This window comes from Phoxinus phoxinus (genome assembly GCF_949152265.1).
Source record: "Phoxinus phoxinus genome assembly, chromosome: 17".
NCBI lineage: Eukaryota > Metazoa > Chordata > Actinopteri > Cypriniformes > Leuciscidae > Phoxinus > Phoxinus phoxinus.
In genome coordinates this window covers 17695268-17716038 of record NC_136892.1, presented here as the reverse complement: position 1 = coordinate 17716038, position 20771 = coordinate 17695268, and the positions used below count along the sequence as shown (strand labels likewise).

Below are 20771 nucleotides of genomic sequence, written 5' to 3'. Positions count from 1 at the left end.
ATATAGGTGTCATCATGAAATTGCCTTTTTGTCCCAAGCCTTTGTGTAATTATTTATTTATTATTGTTGTTATTATTGTTGTTGTTATTTATTGATAATAATACTAATAGTCAACAACAACAATTGTATGGCAACCTTTAAATGTAAATGATGCAGAACACAATATTTTGTGATGTTTATGAACGCATCATTCCTTAGTAGGAGGAAATATTTTGTTATGGGACGTGAGGAATAGCACTGATCGACGCCAACATGGAAGTAGGGAATATTGTTCAACTTAAGTGCATGACGGGAAGTGTGTTAACTCAGGAAGTCGAAGGAATGCTGCATTACTGGTACAAGAGGAAAAGGACTACTGCATATAGGCATGTTTGCAAATACCTTGGTATTTACAATATATGGTGTTGTTATGTAAAGAACTTGTTCAACAGAAATGAAAGCATAAGTGTGCAGTGTGATCTGACACATCTTGCGCATGCATATTTGACAAAGCATTATTTGAATTGTTTATTCTAACGTAGAATGTATGATGCATTTAATTTATACTTTAGTCTACAGTTAACCAGCCTGTTTTATCAGACATGACTAATGAGTCTGTCAGGTGCCTGCGGTTTTCCAGTAAACCATGTGTAATGCCCTTAAGCTATTCAAGCAGTGTCCGATGTTGTATTCACATGAAGTTCTTCAGAAATGTCAATGCAAAATTACAAAATTCCTTTGACAGATCTAAGCTCGGTTGCCTCAGAATATCATGTACATCTTCACACACTAAACTGCTCCTGCTCTCCTGTGTTCAGCGGCCAGGGGTTGCCGTGAGTGTGAGTGTGAATGTGAAAGAAGCCGGGATGTCTGCCTGAATCCATTCATTTCCCCTGAGCTCACCACACTGTCCACCTTACACAGCACCATCTGGCTCTCTTCTCTCAACAGACAGCTTTCACTGTTCATTTTCTGTTTGTGGTGCGAAAACAAATCACATTAAAAGCCTAAGGTGCAAAAGGTGAAACTGACCCAAATGGAAAAAAATATATATTTCTATTCCCACCATGCATTTATTGCTAATGTTAGTGTTCTCATAGTAAGACTAAAAATATATATGCCTGTTGTCTAAGATATTGTTAAGATAGTTTGAATTAATTTTGAATTAAAATATTATAGCTAAACATCATATTTATTTACCTATAACAGAGCTCCATTGGGTGCTGTGCTTTGGCTTCAAACTATACTGATATAATTTAATAGAAATAAGGCTTTGCTAAATAAATAAATATCTTCTTTTTTTTTTTACATCCAGTTTCTGGAGCTTGCAACAATAGTAAGTAGAGAATGTGTGGGAAACAATGTATATTTAATATAATATATGATGCTTAGTCCATGTCCTTCTTTAGCCTGCGGTTGTCATGTAAATAATTTCCCCCTGTATTTTTATTTATTAATTTGTATTATTTATTTATATTTCTTGTCGAACAAGAGTGAGATTGAATGTGAATGGCCTTGACTGGTGAACCCTTCAAATAGAATATAGAACATCAAGATATAAATACACTTAGGCTACTTGATGCACTGATTATGGACTTCTCTTATAGTCTGTGCTCAAGTGCTGCAAGTGGTTGGCGAAGCGAGAGACTCTTGCTTTGAACGTCCTTGTTGTCGATAATGTCTGGAATTGGAAAAACATAATGTGCCCTAAGCCTTCTGGATTTGCTCTTATCTCCCGTTGTCAGACACTGGAATGGTCTTTGTGCTGAAACGGTCCCACACACATTCTAACCTTGCTATCAGACACATTTCACATAAACAGAGTGTGATATCATCAATTATTATCTCTTATGCTGCCGCATTTCTGCAGATTGAAATCCTGAAATTCAAAATTCTGAAAACACTATCTATCTATCTATCTATCTATCTATCTATCTATCTATCTATCTATCTATCTATCTATCTATCTATCTATCTATCTATCTATCTATCTATCTATCTAAATAGATAGGTTATGGTCATTTAAAATACACTTTTATGTCATTTCTTTTGAACCCTTGAATGTCATATTTAAGTAGATTTTAAGTACACATTTGTAATTATAAAGTTGCAATTTACTACATTTACAATATTTACTTTAAATATACCCTAATATTTAGCACACTACAGTCAAAACAATCAAGTAGCCTACTTTACATGTGCTTTTGTCTGTCAGTCAGCACAACAAAATAAGTGTAGCCTACTTTAAAGCACAACAAATGATTATTGAAACATAATTATTTAAAATAGGCCTATAGCCTATACCAAGTCTTTGCTTGTTCAGTTGAAATATTGAAATATTTCCGAAATGTATACAATTTTGATATAAAATTTCAAAGTTTGTAAAAACGTCCATGATCCATCCTTAGATAATTTGTAAATATTATGTTCCAATATAATGCAGTTTTTATATTATTGGAACTTAAACAACTTCACCATGGCGTGCATGAAAAAAAAATCCATAAATAAAAAAAAAACTGAATATTCATGACGATGATGCTGTTTGTAGTCATGGAAACTCCTCACAATAGCTCGACGTGCCTCTCTCACTTCGGTCGGTGAGCACCATAGACAGTGGTGAGCACGAGCTGAGCTCTGAGCTCCATCCTCTCCTAAAGCCCTTTACTTTGCGCATGTACAGCCGAACTGAACATTTCATCGACTCCAAGATGGCGTTAACACCACTGGCTTGCGTTCTGCTTCTCCTCTCCATGCAATGTGAGTACACAATACCGCACATGTATACTTTCTGTGTAGAAGAAGCAAAAGTGATACAAACTGTGGTGAATCATTTATCGAAGTTCTTGAAATGTGTTTCAATGAGCGTCCTGTTTCACTAAAGTGCTTGTCTGTTTAAGCCAACTAAACTATTGAGCTAACCCGTTAGCTCTTTTAGATGAATGTTAGATGTGTACGTTGAATCTAAACTGAGATAAAAGTATCATTTTGGGGTGGATGTGCCGTGTTTCTTGACACGAGCTTCAGGTTTTAGTTGTCTCGCGCTGAAATGTTTCTCACCGCGGGCTGGAGACTCACTCGCATCCCGCTCTGCGTGTTTGTCCAACTAACGTTAACCATAAACAAACCCGTTTGCCTATGTTATTCCCTTATTCTACAGGGTACATTGGTTGCTTACGGGAATATTAGACTTGTTTTGTTGTTGTTGTTTGTAACTCAGACTTTATTATGCCATAAAACTGGTTTTCGTGCCTGTTTGCTCCGCTGGATCACTCGCCTCAGTTCTTTGTTCACGCTTTAAAAGTTTTTGAAACGAAATAAGCAAACATATTTGGACTGAGCGGTTAGTGTTGTTGTTGGTTTTCATTTAGCGTTCTCATAACGGTCGCGTGTGTAGGTTTGAGTGTGTTTTAACGATTGGAAAGTATTTCTATGGAAACTGGGCATGTTTATTATTGCGAGATAACGGTTTTCCGCCCCAAGTGTTCACGAGAGAGGGGATCAGGCAGCGCGCGCCAGGCATTAGCTGGCTGGGAGTGATATCAACATTTTACACCATATTATTGCCTTCAATATTCACAATATACTTAAGTCTTATGTTTTGAGCTCAGAGAAAAAAAAAGGTGGCATGTTTTTTGTCCTGGATCGTTTGAACAATCGGTTGTAATTTAATTAAATACTTTTAGTCTAGATCTCTAGACCAATAGCTTAATTAAATTATTCAGTCTGAAGATGATTTCGTTTCTTACTGGTGACTGCTATAGGCCTCTTTGAAGAAACTCTTTAAATTTGCTATTTAGGCTATATGTGTTTTTGGCAATTCTTTACAATAAGGGTTCATTTGTTTATATTAATGTAACTAACACGCTCTAACCATTAGCAATATATTTGTTACTGTAGCCTATTTGTAATCTTTGTTAGCTTAATGTTTGTCAAAAAATATAGTTGTTCATTCTTTGTTCATGTTACTAAAAGTGCATTAACTAATGTTAACAAATATTACTTTTGATTTTAATAATGTATTAGTAAATGTTTAAATTTAACATCAACCAAAATGAATATACTGTAGAAGTGCAGTTCATTTATTAGTTCAGGTTAACTAATGAAATATTATTGTAAAGTGTTACCGTGTTTTTTTCCACCTTTTTATTTACCTCAGTTGCTTTTGTTTGATTAATAAAATGAACAGTTGATGACCCTTTTAAAGGTTAACTGTAATTGTAGTTGTAGGGAGGGACTCATGTAGGCTGAAACTGCTCATCTCCTGTGATTATTCAAGTGTGCTGATTGGCTTAATTACAGACTACAGCACTAAATACTGCTGGTTAATCTGTGTTGTGATGTACTCTAAATGTACCATTTCTCTCTTTTTCAATTTCTGTTAACTTATGACTTTTTATCCCCTCATTTATTAAAATTAATTTATTAATTTTGTTTCGTTTGTTTTAAAAAAAGGGAAATCTGTCTGCAAATAGATTCTGCAAATTCAGTAGAGGCCATGTTACATTTATTACTTGTAAAAATATTTTCCCCCATATTTACTTGTATACATTGCAGCATACTAATGTGAAGTGTGATTTTAAGACAAAAAGTACGATTTTCCTAGAATTTATTTATCAGTGTAATGAAATTTCTATTAAAAGTAAAGTTACAGCTGAATGTAAAATGAAAATGTCAGCCTACTCCAAAAGCAGTTTCTCCGTGGTTTGTTATACCTTAACTTAGAGTGCATTAGTAGAGTGGAAACTCTCTGGTGTCTTTTGCCAGCACTTTTGGTGCCAAGTTATGCTTTACTGGATAGGATAAAATAGATTCAGGAACAGTACAAAGGTTGAGATCACACCCCATATTTTAGATGAATACTTGGACGAGTGGCAGCCTTCCATTTTAGTCCACACCGAATGCTTTGGACTTTGAAGAAATGTGGTGTCATGGAACAATATTTCGAGATAATGTTCACCATTATGTTGCCTATGAAAATGCTGCAAATTGTCTGTTGTTGAGATTAATACTTCAGATGTGATTAAATACAATTTAAATAGTGAAAAACAGTGAAAGTGATAGCTTGTCCCTTAAAGGCTGAGTGTGCTTTCTCTTCCACCCACTGCTTCCCAGCAAATGGCTTTCTGGGGGTTCATGAAAAGCATGCTGGAGCTTCTGGGCATGTCCATCAGATACAGGCTGACATTTTTGATGTGTTCAGTAAGCGACCGAGAGAAATAAGCTCAGAAAAGATAGCCGTTCTCTGTGTGCTTTACTCAGGGCTGTTGCAGACAAAGACACGTTGCCCTTCCGCACGTGCTTAGGTTCGTTTTAGCTGGAAGGTACCACATGAGAAAAAGTATGTTGTGAACAGTATTCCTATAGGCTGTTTATTGTCACTGTATGTATAGTGATGGGAAAAATTCCATACGGGGGGTCCCAGCGTAATCCGCATGGGTACCATGACAGGCAGGCTGTGGGATGAAACATGCTGAGTCTTTGAGCAACAGGAGAACGGCACATGTCCAGCCGACCAGCCGGAGTATCCCGGAGTAACGTGAAGAAACAGCTGAGCGGCTGTGGGTGCGAGTGAATGGAGGACCTCCCCCCCCTGACACGGAGCTGAAATATGTCCCACTCAGCCCACCACATATATTCTGCATTGAGAACAAATGTGGAATGCTCACACACACAAACAGAAGCCTCAAGAATTCATTCACTTCATATGCGTAATAACAGGGACACAGAGGTGAAGATCGTATAAAAGTGTCAGTTAGATAAGAAACATTTAGCATTTTCAACATTAAAAACAGCCATTTAAGTAAAAGTGTTAGAAGGAAATCTGAGAGTTTCCCGTGAAAATGGAAATCCCTATGAAATCTCTGAAAGAAACATGAAAGGTGTTTTTTTCCCATGCTTATCCTGATTTTATTACTTTGTATTTTTTGGTAAGCAGTGACAGATGTGCAAGGGAAAGCCTAGAACTAACAGATTCCCAGTTCAGGAATGGCAAGCATGCACATTCCTTAAATGTCAATAAGACTTCCATGTGTAAGATGGGCATTGATCAAAATAGTTCCTGACTGTAGGGCTGGATATCCTGGAGCCTATGCAAAGGAGCAGGATTAGGGCAGACCCCACTTTTATTTTTATTTCATGTCGTTCCAAACCTCTCTTTCTTCTATGGAGCAAAATAAGATATTTTGAAGAATGTTTCAGCTGGTTTTGTCTACATTGAAAGACAATGGGGTTCAAAACAGCACTGGACCCTTTGACTTTTATTGCGTGAAAAAACACACACAAAAAACACCCTGAAGCAATTCCCAAATTTTATTTTCCATAGAAGGAAGAAAGTAATTTTTGAGTGAATTATCCACTATTCTTTTTAAACTATCTTCATGTAGCCTAATTATCATAACATAATTAGTGTTTTTTTAACCACTTCCTTACAGATACAGTCCTTCCGTGTTTGTTCCAAGTTTGGGTGATAGGCTAATTTTTTTTAAACAATGAGTTTAGATGATTTCCTGTCATTGATCTCTATATTGTCACATGCTTTCAAAAGAAAGGATTATGCCTGTGCAAATGTCTTCCTCAACTTTGTCTTTGCCAGCTGCTTGTTAGAGTCGGTGAATAGCTCTGGAGTGATTCAGTTGAATACTGTCAGCTTCATGCAATAACTACTTATTAGCCGATATCAGAGACTGATATAATGAGTTTTTCTTTCCAGTTCAGGTTTCATTTTCAAATATAATTGTTTGGAGCGAAATTAAAATTGAACCTTGATTTTTAATGTAATCACAAAGGTAATTATTATTGCTAAAAATAGAAATGCAACAGATCATCTGACAGCCGCTGGAATCAAATGCTGCTCTCTCTATGGAAACAAGCCATGCCAGTGTGCCCTCATTATAAGCTCAGAAAGGCATACAAGAGTAATAGTTTGAACAGAACTAACATGGTATTAATTAAAATTATATTCACAACATTTTCTGTCAATTCTACATATCAGTTACATATAGGCTATAAGGTGCTCTTCACACATAATGCATTTTTGCAGTCCTCTGCTCTGATTTTTCCTTGTTTTTCCGTATAAATATGCACTAGACAGATGTCTTTGACCGCTGTGCTTACGTCTTCTGATATGCCTGTCGCATGACACAATATTCTAAAAAACGCAGTGCTCAAGTTAAAAGAAGTTTAACTCCTCTTAAAAAAATGCGCCTCTACACGTCTAATGACGTGTAAGGACAGAAAACAAATGGGATATAACACCCTTCATCTCGTGTATGGAGAGAAATGTCATCTTCATTGAGTTGAAACATCTGCCATTTGCACACCTAGTGTTTGAAATTCCCTATCACAATTACAAATGTTGACAGATAGAACTCCCATGATTCACTTTGGTGATGATGATTTGAATCCCTCTCAGCAGATATCAAGTTCTAAAGCGACTGCTATGAAGAGCAGATGACTCTGGCGTGGTGTTAAAAAAAGACCCACAAATGTATTTCTTGACTGTTCCGGCACAGGTTTTGAAGGTATAAGATGATGAGCGTGACAGACTTTCACATTTCCAAATACTGAGAAGGTTTTTCACACAAGCAGAAGCTCATTTTTTGAGGTTAGTGTTGTGAACGAGGGAGATGATGTGTGGCTACAAGATACGAAGCTCCATCAACAAACAGCTCATCCATTTGGATTTATTATCTCTCCATCGAATTACACTTTGTCATTTTTACGACTCAAGTCAGACCCCCAAACAGTCAATCATAAGAGACAATTTATCACCTGCTCGACGGCCCACTTTTTCATTGGGTTCGCATGGCTGTTCACCAGAAAAGAGAAAATGTATTACCCTAGCCTAGCCTATAAGCCTATCAAATCAATTTTTAACTATTTCCATTTGTAGCGCCTTTAAGCCTATATATTTTAAAGAGCAATAGCTGCAAAATAAAGCTGAGCTTTATCCTATGTGCTGTTGCCTATCAAAGAATGATTAGCAGTTGATAAGTTAAGGGAACAGAAACGGAGCAACCTTAATGAGAATCTTATTTGGAGTGTGACTCCTCTCTGGGTTAAAATCCACCATTAGCACCAGATTTGTTGTGTGTGTTTAGCCGACTGGTCAGATTGCACTGACAGATTGCAGCTAGACCATCTGGCGGGCCGGCGTTAAGGCCACCTCATAACGCTTCTCTCACTTACTTGCTAAGTTAGCAGGGAAGAATTTGAAAACCAGGCAACCCTTAAAGCTGAGCTTGACCCTCTTATTATTATACATAGATCTATTTCAAGATTCCATCTGATTCACAAAACATGATTAAATCTTAGCTTCTTTATCTTTAGATTAATAATACAGAATTTAAAAGTCTTCATCTGAGTCAGATTACCATCGTTGTAGCTCCCCAATAGACATTAAACAGGGCAGTTGGGCAAAATCAGAGGGGAAAAAAGCAAGTTACCTGAAATACGAGTTTAATGGCTTGCCTGTGATTTGAAAAGTTTGATCCCTCCAGTGGCTTCAGAACATAAAGGTTTAGTTCACCCCAAAATAGAAATTATCCCATAATGTACTCGCCCTCAAGCCATCCTAGGTATATATTACTTTATTCTTTCAGCCAAACTAATCAGTTATATTTAAAAAATATCCTGGCTCTTCCCAGCTTTATAATGGGAGTGAATGGTACACAAAAATGTTTTCAATGTTGAAAAAATGTTTTCAATGTTGAAAAAATGTTTTCAATGTTGAAAAACGAAAAAACGCATCTATTCATCATAAAAGTATTCCATATGGCTCCAGGGGGTTATTAAATGCCTTCTGAAGCGAAGCAATGCGTTTTTGTAAGAAAAATATCCTTATTTATAACTTATAAACTAATCACTAGCTTCCGGTAACCTCTGACCTGACGCATGACGTATTGACGAACGCACAGAGGATAGACCAAAACAAAACACCGGTCTCGAATTAGAAGTCTAAAACAATAATTTTTAAATAGAAATGTTGAAGGATTTCAATAGAAGAGAAGAGGAGCTTGAATTTGTTGCCCAGCCCTATTTGTTATAACCTCGAGAGGCGTCTATTCTCACCTAAGCTTACGTCCTACATCATGCGTCGGGTCAGAGGTCACTCTTCGTCCGGAGCTCGACTCTTGTACGGCTGTTGCCAGAAGCCAGTGATTATAGTTTATAAAGTTAAAAATATGTATATTCTCTTACAAAAATGTATTGCTTCGCTTCAAGTGCCTTTATTAACCCCCTGGAGCCATATCGATTACTATTATGATGGATGGATGCGCTTTTTTGGGCTTCAAAATCTAGGGTACAATTCACTCCCATTACAAACCTGGAAAGAGCAATGATATTTTTTAATATAACTCTGATTGTGTTTGGCTGAAAGAAGAAAGTCATAAACACCTAGGATGGCTTGAGGGTGAGTAAATTATGGGATAATTTTCATTTTTGGGTGAACTTTGATAGTATGCGCTGAGTACAGCTCCTGTGGGTTTGTGAGCGTGCCCTGAACAAGTGCCTGTGATATTTGTCATTAAGCCAGACACTGGTCAAGATCGTTCTACCCGGTGGCCCTGAGGTGTGTTGTATTTAACCCTATGTACACTCAGTATATTTAATAGGCAAATGGGTTTGTTTTGACTGGTTGTTTTATAGATGAGGCTGTTAAGCTGTAAACATTTAGCTGACAATAATGCAGTTTAGTCATGGCGTCAATTTGTAGGCCAACGCGAAAGTCTTGAGAATTTTAGTAGGCCTATGGTTTCCAATTAATGAGTAAATTAAAGGCATAGATCACTCAAATATTGTCATCATTCACTCACATTCTTTCCTAACCTGCATGTTTTTCTTTTCCATACAGTGAATGTCAATGGGGTTCAATTGACTGTTATTTTGGACCACGTTGACTTTTATTGTATTGAGGGGGAAATGGTTGAAACATTCTTCTATATATTTCGTGTTGAGCGATATTTAATGGAAACCTAATTTGCAATTCATTTTCGTCTACAGTTCTATAGCCTAAGTATCATGGCAAAAAGCTGAGATATGTGACGGTTATACACAGCAGTTTGTTAGGGATGTCCCAAGGCGAACACATTATCTCAGAGATTTGCCCAATAGCAGACAACACAGGCTATGTGTTTACATCACGGCTGCATATCAGCGTTTACCAAGATGACCTTACAAGGAGTCGCTAAGATAGGCCGCATGAGACGCTTCCTGAAGGAAACTAATCAGTCAGTAGCCTTTAAGAAGATTTGCTGAGACTTAAGACGTCCTAATAACGTGCAGAGATCCGAAAACAATGCCAGAACGCTGGATGTAATTAAAAGGTCTTACTGTAACTAACCCAAGTGGAAAAGATGCCGCTGTTATTGACGTTTTCCGGAACATCACAGCAAAGCAGAGTGCAAAGACAAATGCAGAGGGAATGTAAAGTTGAAGCTTTGTATAAGTTTGATTTGATGTAAAATGGAGCTGCACTATTCTCGCATGATTCTGAATAGACAACTAAACAAAATTACATTTACTAGAGGTTCTGAAAATATATTGAATTAATTTGAATTATTATTATTTTTAAATCTGTTTGAGTGATTCAATGACTTTATGTGACTTTCCTTACTGGATGAATCAGCGTTTTTGAATGAATGATTCAATGACAAATACATTTTTAACATTAATTTGTCGCCATTTTAACAATGTAATGATACAATCTTATTTGAAGCGTCAAGTCACTTAAAATGTGATTTGCTCTATTTTGATCTCTTCCATAGACATCAGTGTTTATATCTGAAATATAAACTGTTATCCTTGTACTTATCCTAATGTTATCCTGAATGTTTACTGTGATCGTACTTCAAAGGTTTAAATGACATTGTCAAATTGTCATTTAGGATTATAGGAATGAAATCACGTGGGTGTTTGGATCTAGGCCTAGATCGCGATCTTTTAGCGATTAATCGTGCAGCTCTAATGTAAAAATTGAATTTGAGTATAAGATTACAGAACAGATGGTAAGGAAATTGGATGTTTTCCATATTCTCTACCTTTATAGGCTATCAAAATATTGAATGGAGTTTCATGTTCCAGTCCAGTATCAAAATAGCAGTGGTCAGGCAAGGTCCTTTTGGCTCTTGATTATAATTTTGTTTATACATCCATTTAGTATTCGATATACACTGAAAAGTTATGTGTATTTGCTAGCATGATTGCACTACCATTAACAGTCTCTATCTGTTGTAGCCTACTTGTTCTGTTCATTGTCAAAGCTCTGAGAGTGTTCATGGCCTGGGGGATGTTCTCATAACAAGTAATGATTGCCCTATGATAATTTCTGTATTCTAAAAGTATTGAATTGGATTGGTTTTTGCATAAATTGTCTCTTTAGAGGACAGAATATTTCTAATTTGCAATTATACTGATGTTAGTCTCAACCATTTGCCTTTGAACTCAAGGGACACTTATTTTCGCCTTTTTTCTTCTTTCATTTGTTTTGCATTTTCTGCTCTTGTTTACCACGATGTGTGTGGGGGGATTTTTTTTAATTTTTTTTATAAAGGAGTTCTTTAAGATTTTAACAAGGTTAAATAATGTAGTAAAATATGTTTTTACATATTTTTCTATGATGCAGTGCACTAACTGTGGATTAGTCAGGTTTATTGTGTTTAAATTGACAGCACTGCTCTCACAGAGGCTGGAAGCCACTATTGTCTGAGACCGTGTTGTGTTGTATCTTAAATTACAGCTTCCCTTTGTTGTTCTGTGTATTGAAGAACAAAGAGAACACTGATGTGTAGGTTCTTGAAATATTAAAAACATAAAACAGTAGAGAAAGAAAAGAGACAAATAATTTATGGCAAAAATAATGCCTTTTAGCATGGTCCCTTGAAAGTACGGGGCCTATATAGCCATTACACTCCTCAAAAGTAAAAGTTTTCCCCAAAGTTGGGGGAAGGCTCTTTTCTTTCTATTCTCCACTGCACTGATCTTATGGTTCTGTGCACAGTCATGGAATCTCCATTTTTGAGCAGATAAAACTCCCGCAGACGTACAGTGAAATAAAGTCTCTGCTACAGAGTCATTCATGCAGAAGTGGGCAACCATGCAGCTTTATTTCTTATCACCACCACTCAAGATCACTCCTCATATGTCTGTGGGCAACATCCTGGTTGGGGGAGACTATTTGGACTAGCTGAAGACCATCAGTGTGATGGAATCTCCAAATATGAGGTAGAAAATGTATGGTGAAGCATTTGCTCTCATATCAGTTTCCTCTCAATGCTGGATGTTTGAGCTGGCCACATCTCAGGAAAATGCAGTGCAGTTGTCTATCATAAGTAGACATCGCATATGTTACACTTATCATGGGTGGGGTTAATTACATCTACTGCTATCCAAATTGGAGATTCCAAAATGACGGCAATAGAGTTGACAAAGTGGGAGATATTTTCAGCAGTTGAGGAAATACTATTCCCCTCGTAGAACTACCCTCATTAGTGAGTTTACATTGTATTCTCTCTGGGCAGCAAAGGCTTAAAGCAGATAAGCGTCATGCAGTCAGTCAGGACATTAAAAATTGGCAGGCATGCACATCTGGATAAACCGATGCTAAATGTATGCAGCGTGTATAAATCCTAATGGTGAAGGTGGAGTTTGTGTTTGTGTAGTTTTCTCTGCTCCAGATTTGTGGATTAGCTTGAATTATGAAGTTTGATGATGATAATTGTGAGATCTTGATAAGAACAGTTGAATCCTCAATTTGAGTCTTTAAATCAATCTTCTACTGTATGCCAGTGTTTCCTGCTGAATCTGCAGCCCCACAGCAAAACAAGTCATATTCTACCTCAGTGTGCACTCCAATAAAACGAGATCAAAACGACATGGTATTGAAACATCTTCTGTTGTGCTCGTGGGCTCTACGCAATAACACCATTATGGCTGGTGTAGGCCGATTCACAAACTAATAAAACTTATGAACTGGTTCAGTGAATCAAAAAAATGCCACACAAAAAAAAACATTAAAAAAACTCACAAACCTAGAATCATTCTCTGAATGAACTCACTGACTGAATCAACATCAAGTTACCATTACCTCACATTACCATTACCTTTTAAATGGACATTTGTAACTGAAATATACCCAGATTTATCGGAATTGAATCAGGAAATGTGTATCAATGCTCAGGCCTACTTTCCGATAAGTCTCAGGTTGCTTGCTTCATCAAAGGAGGGAGATTTAACTGGTTTCACTTTATTTGAATACTTCTGGCTCAAGCTCCACTTGTAAGCACGGTTCTTTTCTTTATTATTATTTTTAAAACCGAGCATGCTAGCATCAGATGTGTCTGTAATCTCCAACCTTAATCAGTGCCGCCTCCTGGGCCTTGAAGAAGCGCCAACAACACAGTTGAAATGTCACTGTTGGTAAATCATGAAGGATTCTGAGAGCTCTGTCCAAGTTTTAATGTTGCCTCTGTGGCTAACCAAGAACATTTTCTCATTTGAAATATGCTGCGTTTGTTTTTGCAAGTGTTAACGCTTCTGGCAAATCTGCAAATGGGGAAAAGAGCAACAGAATCTGACGGAATATATGTATACACCCTCGCTACGCTGCTACAGCCACATGATATCATGTGCTTTCCTGTGGTTGCATCAAGATGTCAGCCTTTTGCATCCTCCTACGGTCCACTGGAATGTCCACATTTGTTTTAGATGACCGGGCAGCGGATGGACATCGAATGCTCCACATTTTCGCCGAGTGAGCAGGAGAAAAGCGTTTCCCAAACAAGAAGGGGATCTTCCTGAGCAGGTGATGAAGTGGTTCCTTTGGGGAGGTCACTCCTTGCGTGGTGCTCAGATGGTGCGCGTCCCGAGCCATGAACCCCCCACTCTCACCCCACCTGTTTTACTGCAACATTCCCTCTCTGGCCACTTAGACGGCGAATGCGAACTATTCCAGTCTGAGGCATGCCTTTGTGAACATTTGTTGTTTCAGCCTAACTCGCTCTCTTTAAATTCCTCAGCCTTTTTTTTAGGTGAAGCATAAGTATATTTTGTCGATTTATGCAAAAATCTTGCTGTTTTAATTTGCGGTGGTGTTGACGCTCTGCTGAGTCTCTGAGGAATGATCAGTCTAGCAAATTAAATTGAAGATGTTTATACATAAAGATTCTCAGTACCGGCTGGGAAATTCTCACTGTTTTATAATGGTACTATTGATATGAATATTTTATGTGTTTGTTTATATAATGTGAAACAAAAGAAGATAGTTTGAAGAAACTAATGCTAATTTTTTTTCATGCAGTTCAATGAATGGAGACTTGAGATTTAACACATCTAAAGGCCACAAAAACAAACACGTCGTCAAAGTAGTTCATTTGACACGTATAAGTCTTGTCTTCTGAATCCTTTGTGTTTTATGTGAGAAACAGACGGAAATTTAAGTTTATTCTCTTAAAATGCTTGACATCTTGTCCTTATTATTATTATTTTTTACAAATGTATTCTAATTATACACTACCATTCAAAAGGATAATTGGAATCAGTAATATAAAAATAGTAATAATAATAATACTTTTATTCAGCTAGGATGCATTATATTAATCAAGTTACAGTAAAGACATAAAATGTTACAAAATGTTTCTATTTAAAATAAATGCTGTTCTTTTTGAAAATATATCACAATGTCCACAAAATATTATTGATATAAGTAGCACTGTTTTCAACATTGATAATAATAAGAAATGTTTCTTATATATATATATACAGTATATAGCCATACAGGTTTGCAACCACATTTTTGTCTGAACTAGGCTATCCCTTATAATCAGCAAACAGGGAAAGTTGCAACAGTAGTAGAAAGTCGATCCGTGCCTTAAAGTAGCTTTTCCTGGTTAACCTCTCACCTGCAGTGTCTGTCCAAACACGGACTCACCTGTTGTCTGCTGTCTCAGACCGTCACACATTCTCAGTGACCCTCGTGCCTGGCTGGCCTGCGTTACCTCTGTGGATCTGGCATGAGGATACACATTAATTTGACATCAAAGTAGCAGTGAATTACAGTCCCTCAAAACGGGTCCAAAAGCCTTTCTCAAACAGGCGAGTCTGTTAAACACAGTATAAATCATCCTGAGAGTAGACCCTCTCTCGTTTACATTAGAGGCCCTTTTCAGATTCAAAAGCCCGGAAGACTGTTACAAGATGAGTACTCGTGTCTGCTGTTACGTAGTTTAGTATGCAGTTATGTTAATTCAACTGCAGATATAGTTTAGCTGCTTTTTAGTGTCGCTGAAAACCTCAAGTTTATGTGTTTGGCCATTTCCCAAACGAAAGGCTTGCATAACCAGCTATATATAGTATTTGCAGATCTGTGTTCGCGGATTGATTGGGTTTGTGGGTTTTCCTGATTTAAAACTGTCTGTGCTAGTACATCACTGGTACTTGAGCAAAGCCAAGGTGCTGGAGAGGGAAGGCATGTTTTATGGCGTTGCTATAGAGCCAGAAGTGAATGCGGACTGTATTAGTAGTGTACATTTGCAAATGAAAAGAGAGAACTGGCCATGTAGGGTCATACCTTTTTGCAGATTGTACTTATATAACTATTTTCAAATCAAACTTGATTTAAAGAGAAAACTACATTTTACAACCCATATGCGAATGCACTCAGATATTTAAAAAAGATGATAAATAGAATGCATTTTATACATTAAGATATAGCTAATAAATGATTCTCATTTTACTTGTCATTTTCTAGAATTCCCTATATTGTAAATGTAGCCTATATGATGACGAAATCAATCCACAGTTACTAATACAAACTAACGTTATGCTTCAGCCAATAAATATACCTATACCTAAATAAACCTATTTTATAACGAATGCATGTGGCAGAGGTAGAGATTTGTAAGCCTAGTCCAAAGAGTAATAACTTCAGATCCAACTGTTCAGAACTGCGAGTAGCGCTACACAACATGGCTTTTGTACAAGAGTGCAAACAAAAGACAATTAATGAGAGATGCTATGGGGGGCCAGCGCTGTACAATAGACAATGGCAGTTCAGGGGTTTTTGCTTGGCTTGCTGTTTTAGCACTGATTGTATCTTGAAGAGAGGAATGAATGCTGCGACCGGATCTATTATGCAGTTTATAGGCTTCCTGCTGATGGTTTAGTCACTGTTCAGTGAGAGCTTGGTTCTCTCCAATACAGACTGACAACTCCATTGTGTTGCTTTTATTTTGTTTTATAAATTTAGATTAGATTGTATTAGATATAGTTTATGTTTAGTATGATACTACTTTTTTTTTTTTTACTTTTGTGTTAGATTATTGTGTGTTAAAATGACATAAGCACGTCACATTCCTAAAATAAATCCTTTTTAAATGCACAGAGAAAAAAAACTTTTTTCCCACCAAATGTTTATTAATGTGTGATTCCACAGAGAAGTTGTAAAACTCAACAATATTCCCTCTCAAAAAGAGTCACCCCCAGGGTGCTGTTTTCACCTGCCCTGTTGCAACCTGGGGCATTTCTTTTGAACAGGAAGTGAAAAGGATTATGAGCATATCCCTGTTAAATCAACAAGTCTCCAGCGACAGTGGGGTGGTATTATTCAGCTGTCAGTACCTCATTGCTTTGCTACACAATTCACGCGCTCCACAATGGATGCTGTTCGCAGCACTGGGACCTTTTAAGGCTCGAGCAGCAGAAAGAATATACGAGTTAATGTCCACGAGGACTGGAGCACCGCTGCAATGACGCTTGTGTGTATTTCATGTTCTAATCCATCATCGTAAAGACGTCATCAGAAATCCAGAAACGTCACCATCGCATGTTGTTTAATGTCACGAGAAGAGAAGGTTTCTCTTTATGTTTCAAAGCGTAGGCTTGTACTGCCACTGCTCTTGAAGAAGGCTCTGGCAGAAATTAATTAGGATTATGGAAGAGGTCAGTGTGCTTGTGCTAGTATGCGAGGCATTTGCAGTGAGCGGCGATGACGCCATCTGTGCTGAAAGCAGTGAGCGGCTAATTCTGGAACTGAGTGCGACACGATTTACAGATTTTGGGTTGGAGCCGCCTCATGGCGAATACGTGATCCTCCGATCAGCCGAAAACAATTTGGTGAGCTAAATTAGGGCCTCTTATCGCTGACGGAAGAGATAAGCATAGCCTAAATATTATGTGCATGTATGCAAATGAATTGCAGATCTCTGATTATCAGTTTCGGTGGAAAGCAGTTGTTGAAATGGCATCTCAAAAATAAGCCTCCAGTAGATCTTATCGGGGGGTGGTCAGTGCTCCCAGCTGCCCACAAACGGGACAGGAGGAGATGCACAGCTCTGACTTACCTGCAAATGCAACCAATTAGTATGTCGCACAGTCTCTGCCTGCTGTTGACAGCTGCTATAAATAGCAAAGGCTTCTCCAACAGTAACCTGTTCTCACCCCTGTGGAAAATAACTCATGGTCTTGCTACGCACAACTGCCCTCTGAAGAATCACTAACCTGCATTGGGAGAGGTTAAATGATGTTGGTCAGTTGAGCCTATATATTTTTTTAAATTATTTATTTATATATTTTTATTATCAGGCATAAATAAGTGATAATAAGTTGAGCCTATATTTTAAACAACCCGATCTCACAACAATTCGTAAAAATTCGTACAAATCAGTCACATTTTACTCACTCGTATACGAATTTGTACGAGTTAGTCGTGACTCGTGAGATAGCGTTGATTTTAACCCTCATGTTCTAAATATCAGGTTGATTTTTCAAGGCTTTTCATATGTAAACTTTTTATAAACAAAATTAAATAAACAAATAAGCCAAAATCAAAGCCAAATTATATATATTTTAAAAATGTAATTAAAAAATATGTTACATTACTCAGGGTCTCAGAGAGCATGTACATAAAATATGTTTTTTTTTTAAATCTTTTTTTTCCATTTTCATCCATCCATTCTCCAACCGCTTGTCCTATGTGGGGTTGCAGGGATACTGGAGCCTATCCCAGCATCTTGAACCATAGGCCAGTCCATAACTTTTTTTATTTTCAATTTTTTTATCATTATTAATATTTATTAATGAATAAAATATGTATTGATTTTATTTTAAAATATTTTACATATATATATATATATATATATATATATATATTTTTTTTTTTTAATATAGTTTATTTTCTTTTATAAATATTTTTTGCGTGTAAAACACTTTAACATTAGATAAAGCATTCAAATTTATATTTTTGTTATTTTATCAAATACTTTTATTAATTTCCTAAAAATTGGGGTAGGCTACTAAAAAGTAATCCGCCTTTGTACTGTTGCTATCTGGAATGCTTTTGTTCTGCCGCGGTAGCCATCAGGCCCTGTCCCGATTAATTTAGTATTCATTCACTCCCACTGGCTGAAACTGTGTCACAAAACAAAGGTTTCGATTGGCGTTCATGTGGACTTCAACCATGTGATGTGTGACACTAAACAAGAGGTCTATTTTTATTGGGGAAAAAAGAAAGAAGGAGATCTAATCAAGCCCAGTTATTTCATGTGACTGAAATGTGGGCTGAAAAAGTACTCCTAATATGATATATCTGTACAATTAATTTCCCTGTACTGCTTTTTGGTGCCAAAATATAGTATTTCCAAATGCAATCAAATAAAGCCACAATCAGCTATTCCATCACTAAATCACAGCTGACTGTGAAAATCTCACCTCATTTGAAACCTGTCTCTATGCAGAAGGGGCGTAAAGGGATACAGGACAGAGATGTGGAATGGGAGATACGCACACTCGCTGAGGCCACCGGTCCCGTGAACTCCAGTCGGCTGGAGGACAAAAGGAAAAGGGGCCTCCTGCAGTAACTAATGCTGACGCAAAGTGACATGTACTCAGGCATTCTGTGACACCGCTGCCCCTCTCTCACTGGCTCAACTCAAGCTTAGTCTTTGACCTGGCTAGATCAGAGCAGAGCTCGGCTGCGGTCTAGCCCTCAAATACCTCTAAGAGAGCCTATAGCATCCACATGTGAATGCAAAAATTACAAATGCAAAGAGCAGAGCCTCTGGCAGAGAGCACCGAATTTGGAATAATGCAAATGAACCCTGTTGCATGTGATCCCGTGCAACCTAGTCTAGTTTACCTGGATTTACTTAATCTGAATAAATAAATTGCTACCGGATACTCTCCATCTTTGATTTCTAAAATGATAATTATCTATTTCTAAAAATAATCTTTCAATTCTTTAATTTGGATATTTTTTTATATATTTGTGTAATTTAATTATTATTATATATAAGTCTAATATAGTATAAAGTATAACACACATCCCTTTGCTTGTCTGCTTGTTTTTGAACACAGGAATGCGTCCTATAGCTGTAGATTTTAAAAAGCACGTCTTCACAAAAACAATGAACGTTCCTCCTACTGTCGAGCACAGCAAGTCAGTGTTGTGTTTTAGTTAGAGGTGCACTTCAGGAGGAATGCCTGCTTGTTGCACTTTGAAGTGACGCCTAGTGACATTTGCTCGGCAGCTGAAGGAATATAAGAGGTATTTTCGTTGTGGAGATTGCCTTATCTTTGCTGAATGCTACTATTTTTAGTCTTGGTGGAACAAGAAAGAAACTCATTTCTTCCATGATAGAAATCTACGCGTCGAGCAGTTCGCAACATTTAGAGTAATGGGACTTTGGGAATATGTTACATAACAGAATAATTTTCCTCAACTGAATAAGAATCAGAGGATATAGATATATCCAACATGAGGGTTACATGTAAATGAACAAAATAAATATACAGCCAATATAATGACATGTGTCTAGCTCCCTGAGGTACCTTGCTCTCAGCTTTCATTATTAGATGTCTTCAATAGAGATTGGATGAAACAGATGAGTCTGAGGGCAGAACAAAAGGTCATTTTTTTCATTTCTCTAGCCACTTGGGACTTTTTAGACTGTAAGCGAATGAATATTCGACTTTAGACCTCTAAAAACGAGCATTTTCTCTTCGTAATCTTCTGTGCTTATGCAAAAGAGTCTTTGTTGAACCTATCTGACTTGTAACACTCATGCAAATAAACCTATGGCAGACCTAAATGTGTAAATATGCTTAAAGAAGATAAAACTGTAGACCGTTGAGATCATCCATTTGGGCAGCATCAAGAGAGTTAGAGCCGTCCACAGCTGTAAAAACACCACCATTACTGACTCAAAGCTTAAACCTCTACACTTTTGTTGATGCCGTTGTTTTCATGAGTTCTGAGAGGTCAGCTATAAGCTACTTTCCCTGTAGCAGGTGGGATGTCCTACGCGGAGATTATTTGTAGAGGGGGGTTTAACAATGCCATGCCAAGTACAGAGGCGACTGGCTTCACAAGAAGCCTTAAACTCAACAGAAATGCATTTTTACATGGGATTTTCCCATGGGATTTTTTCTATGGACATTAGAGTATATTGGAATACATCCATTACTATACATTAATATTTTTGGTTGGAGGGAAGCGGCTGGTGTTTCTTTGCTAGTGACTTGCATATTTGTTTATAACAAACTTTTATTTTGTTTTTATTATTTATTTGAGATAATAAATAACTGATCCATAACTGTGTTTATGAGCTGTGTATTGAGGACAAATTGTGAGCTACAGTAAATTCACCTTTTTAAAGCTTAGATATGTAAAAATAATAATTAAATAAAAAAAATCTGGATGAAATTAAAAATAAAATGTCCAAAATGTGTCATTTTAGCTGGATATTATTATTATTATTTCAGTTCCCCTGATGTGGCAGTTTTGGCATGTTTTTGTGATG

At 37.1% G+C, this 20771-nt stretch overlaps 1 protein-coding gene across 1 annotated transcript in view; it reads left to right on the top strand.

Annotated features, from left to right (window-relative positions):
* Positions 1 to 2566: 2566 nt before the first annotated feature.
* Positions 2567 to 20771, top strand: part of jam3b (junctional adhesion molecule 3b) — a 29139-nt gene continuing 10934 nt past the window's right edge. Inside the window, exon 1 of the mRNA XM_079586649.1 lies at positions 2567 to 2736. Within this exon, the coding sequence (XP_079442775.1) occupies positions 2652 to 2736 (85 nt within the window). The 5' untranslated portion in view covers positions 2567 to 2651. The remainder of the gene's footprint in view (positions 2737 to 20771) is intronic.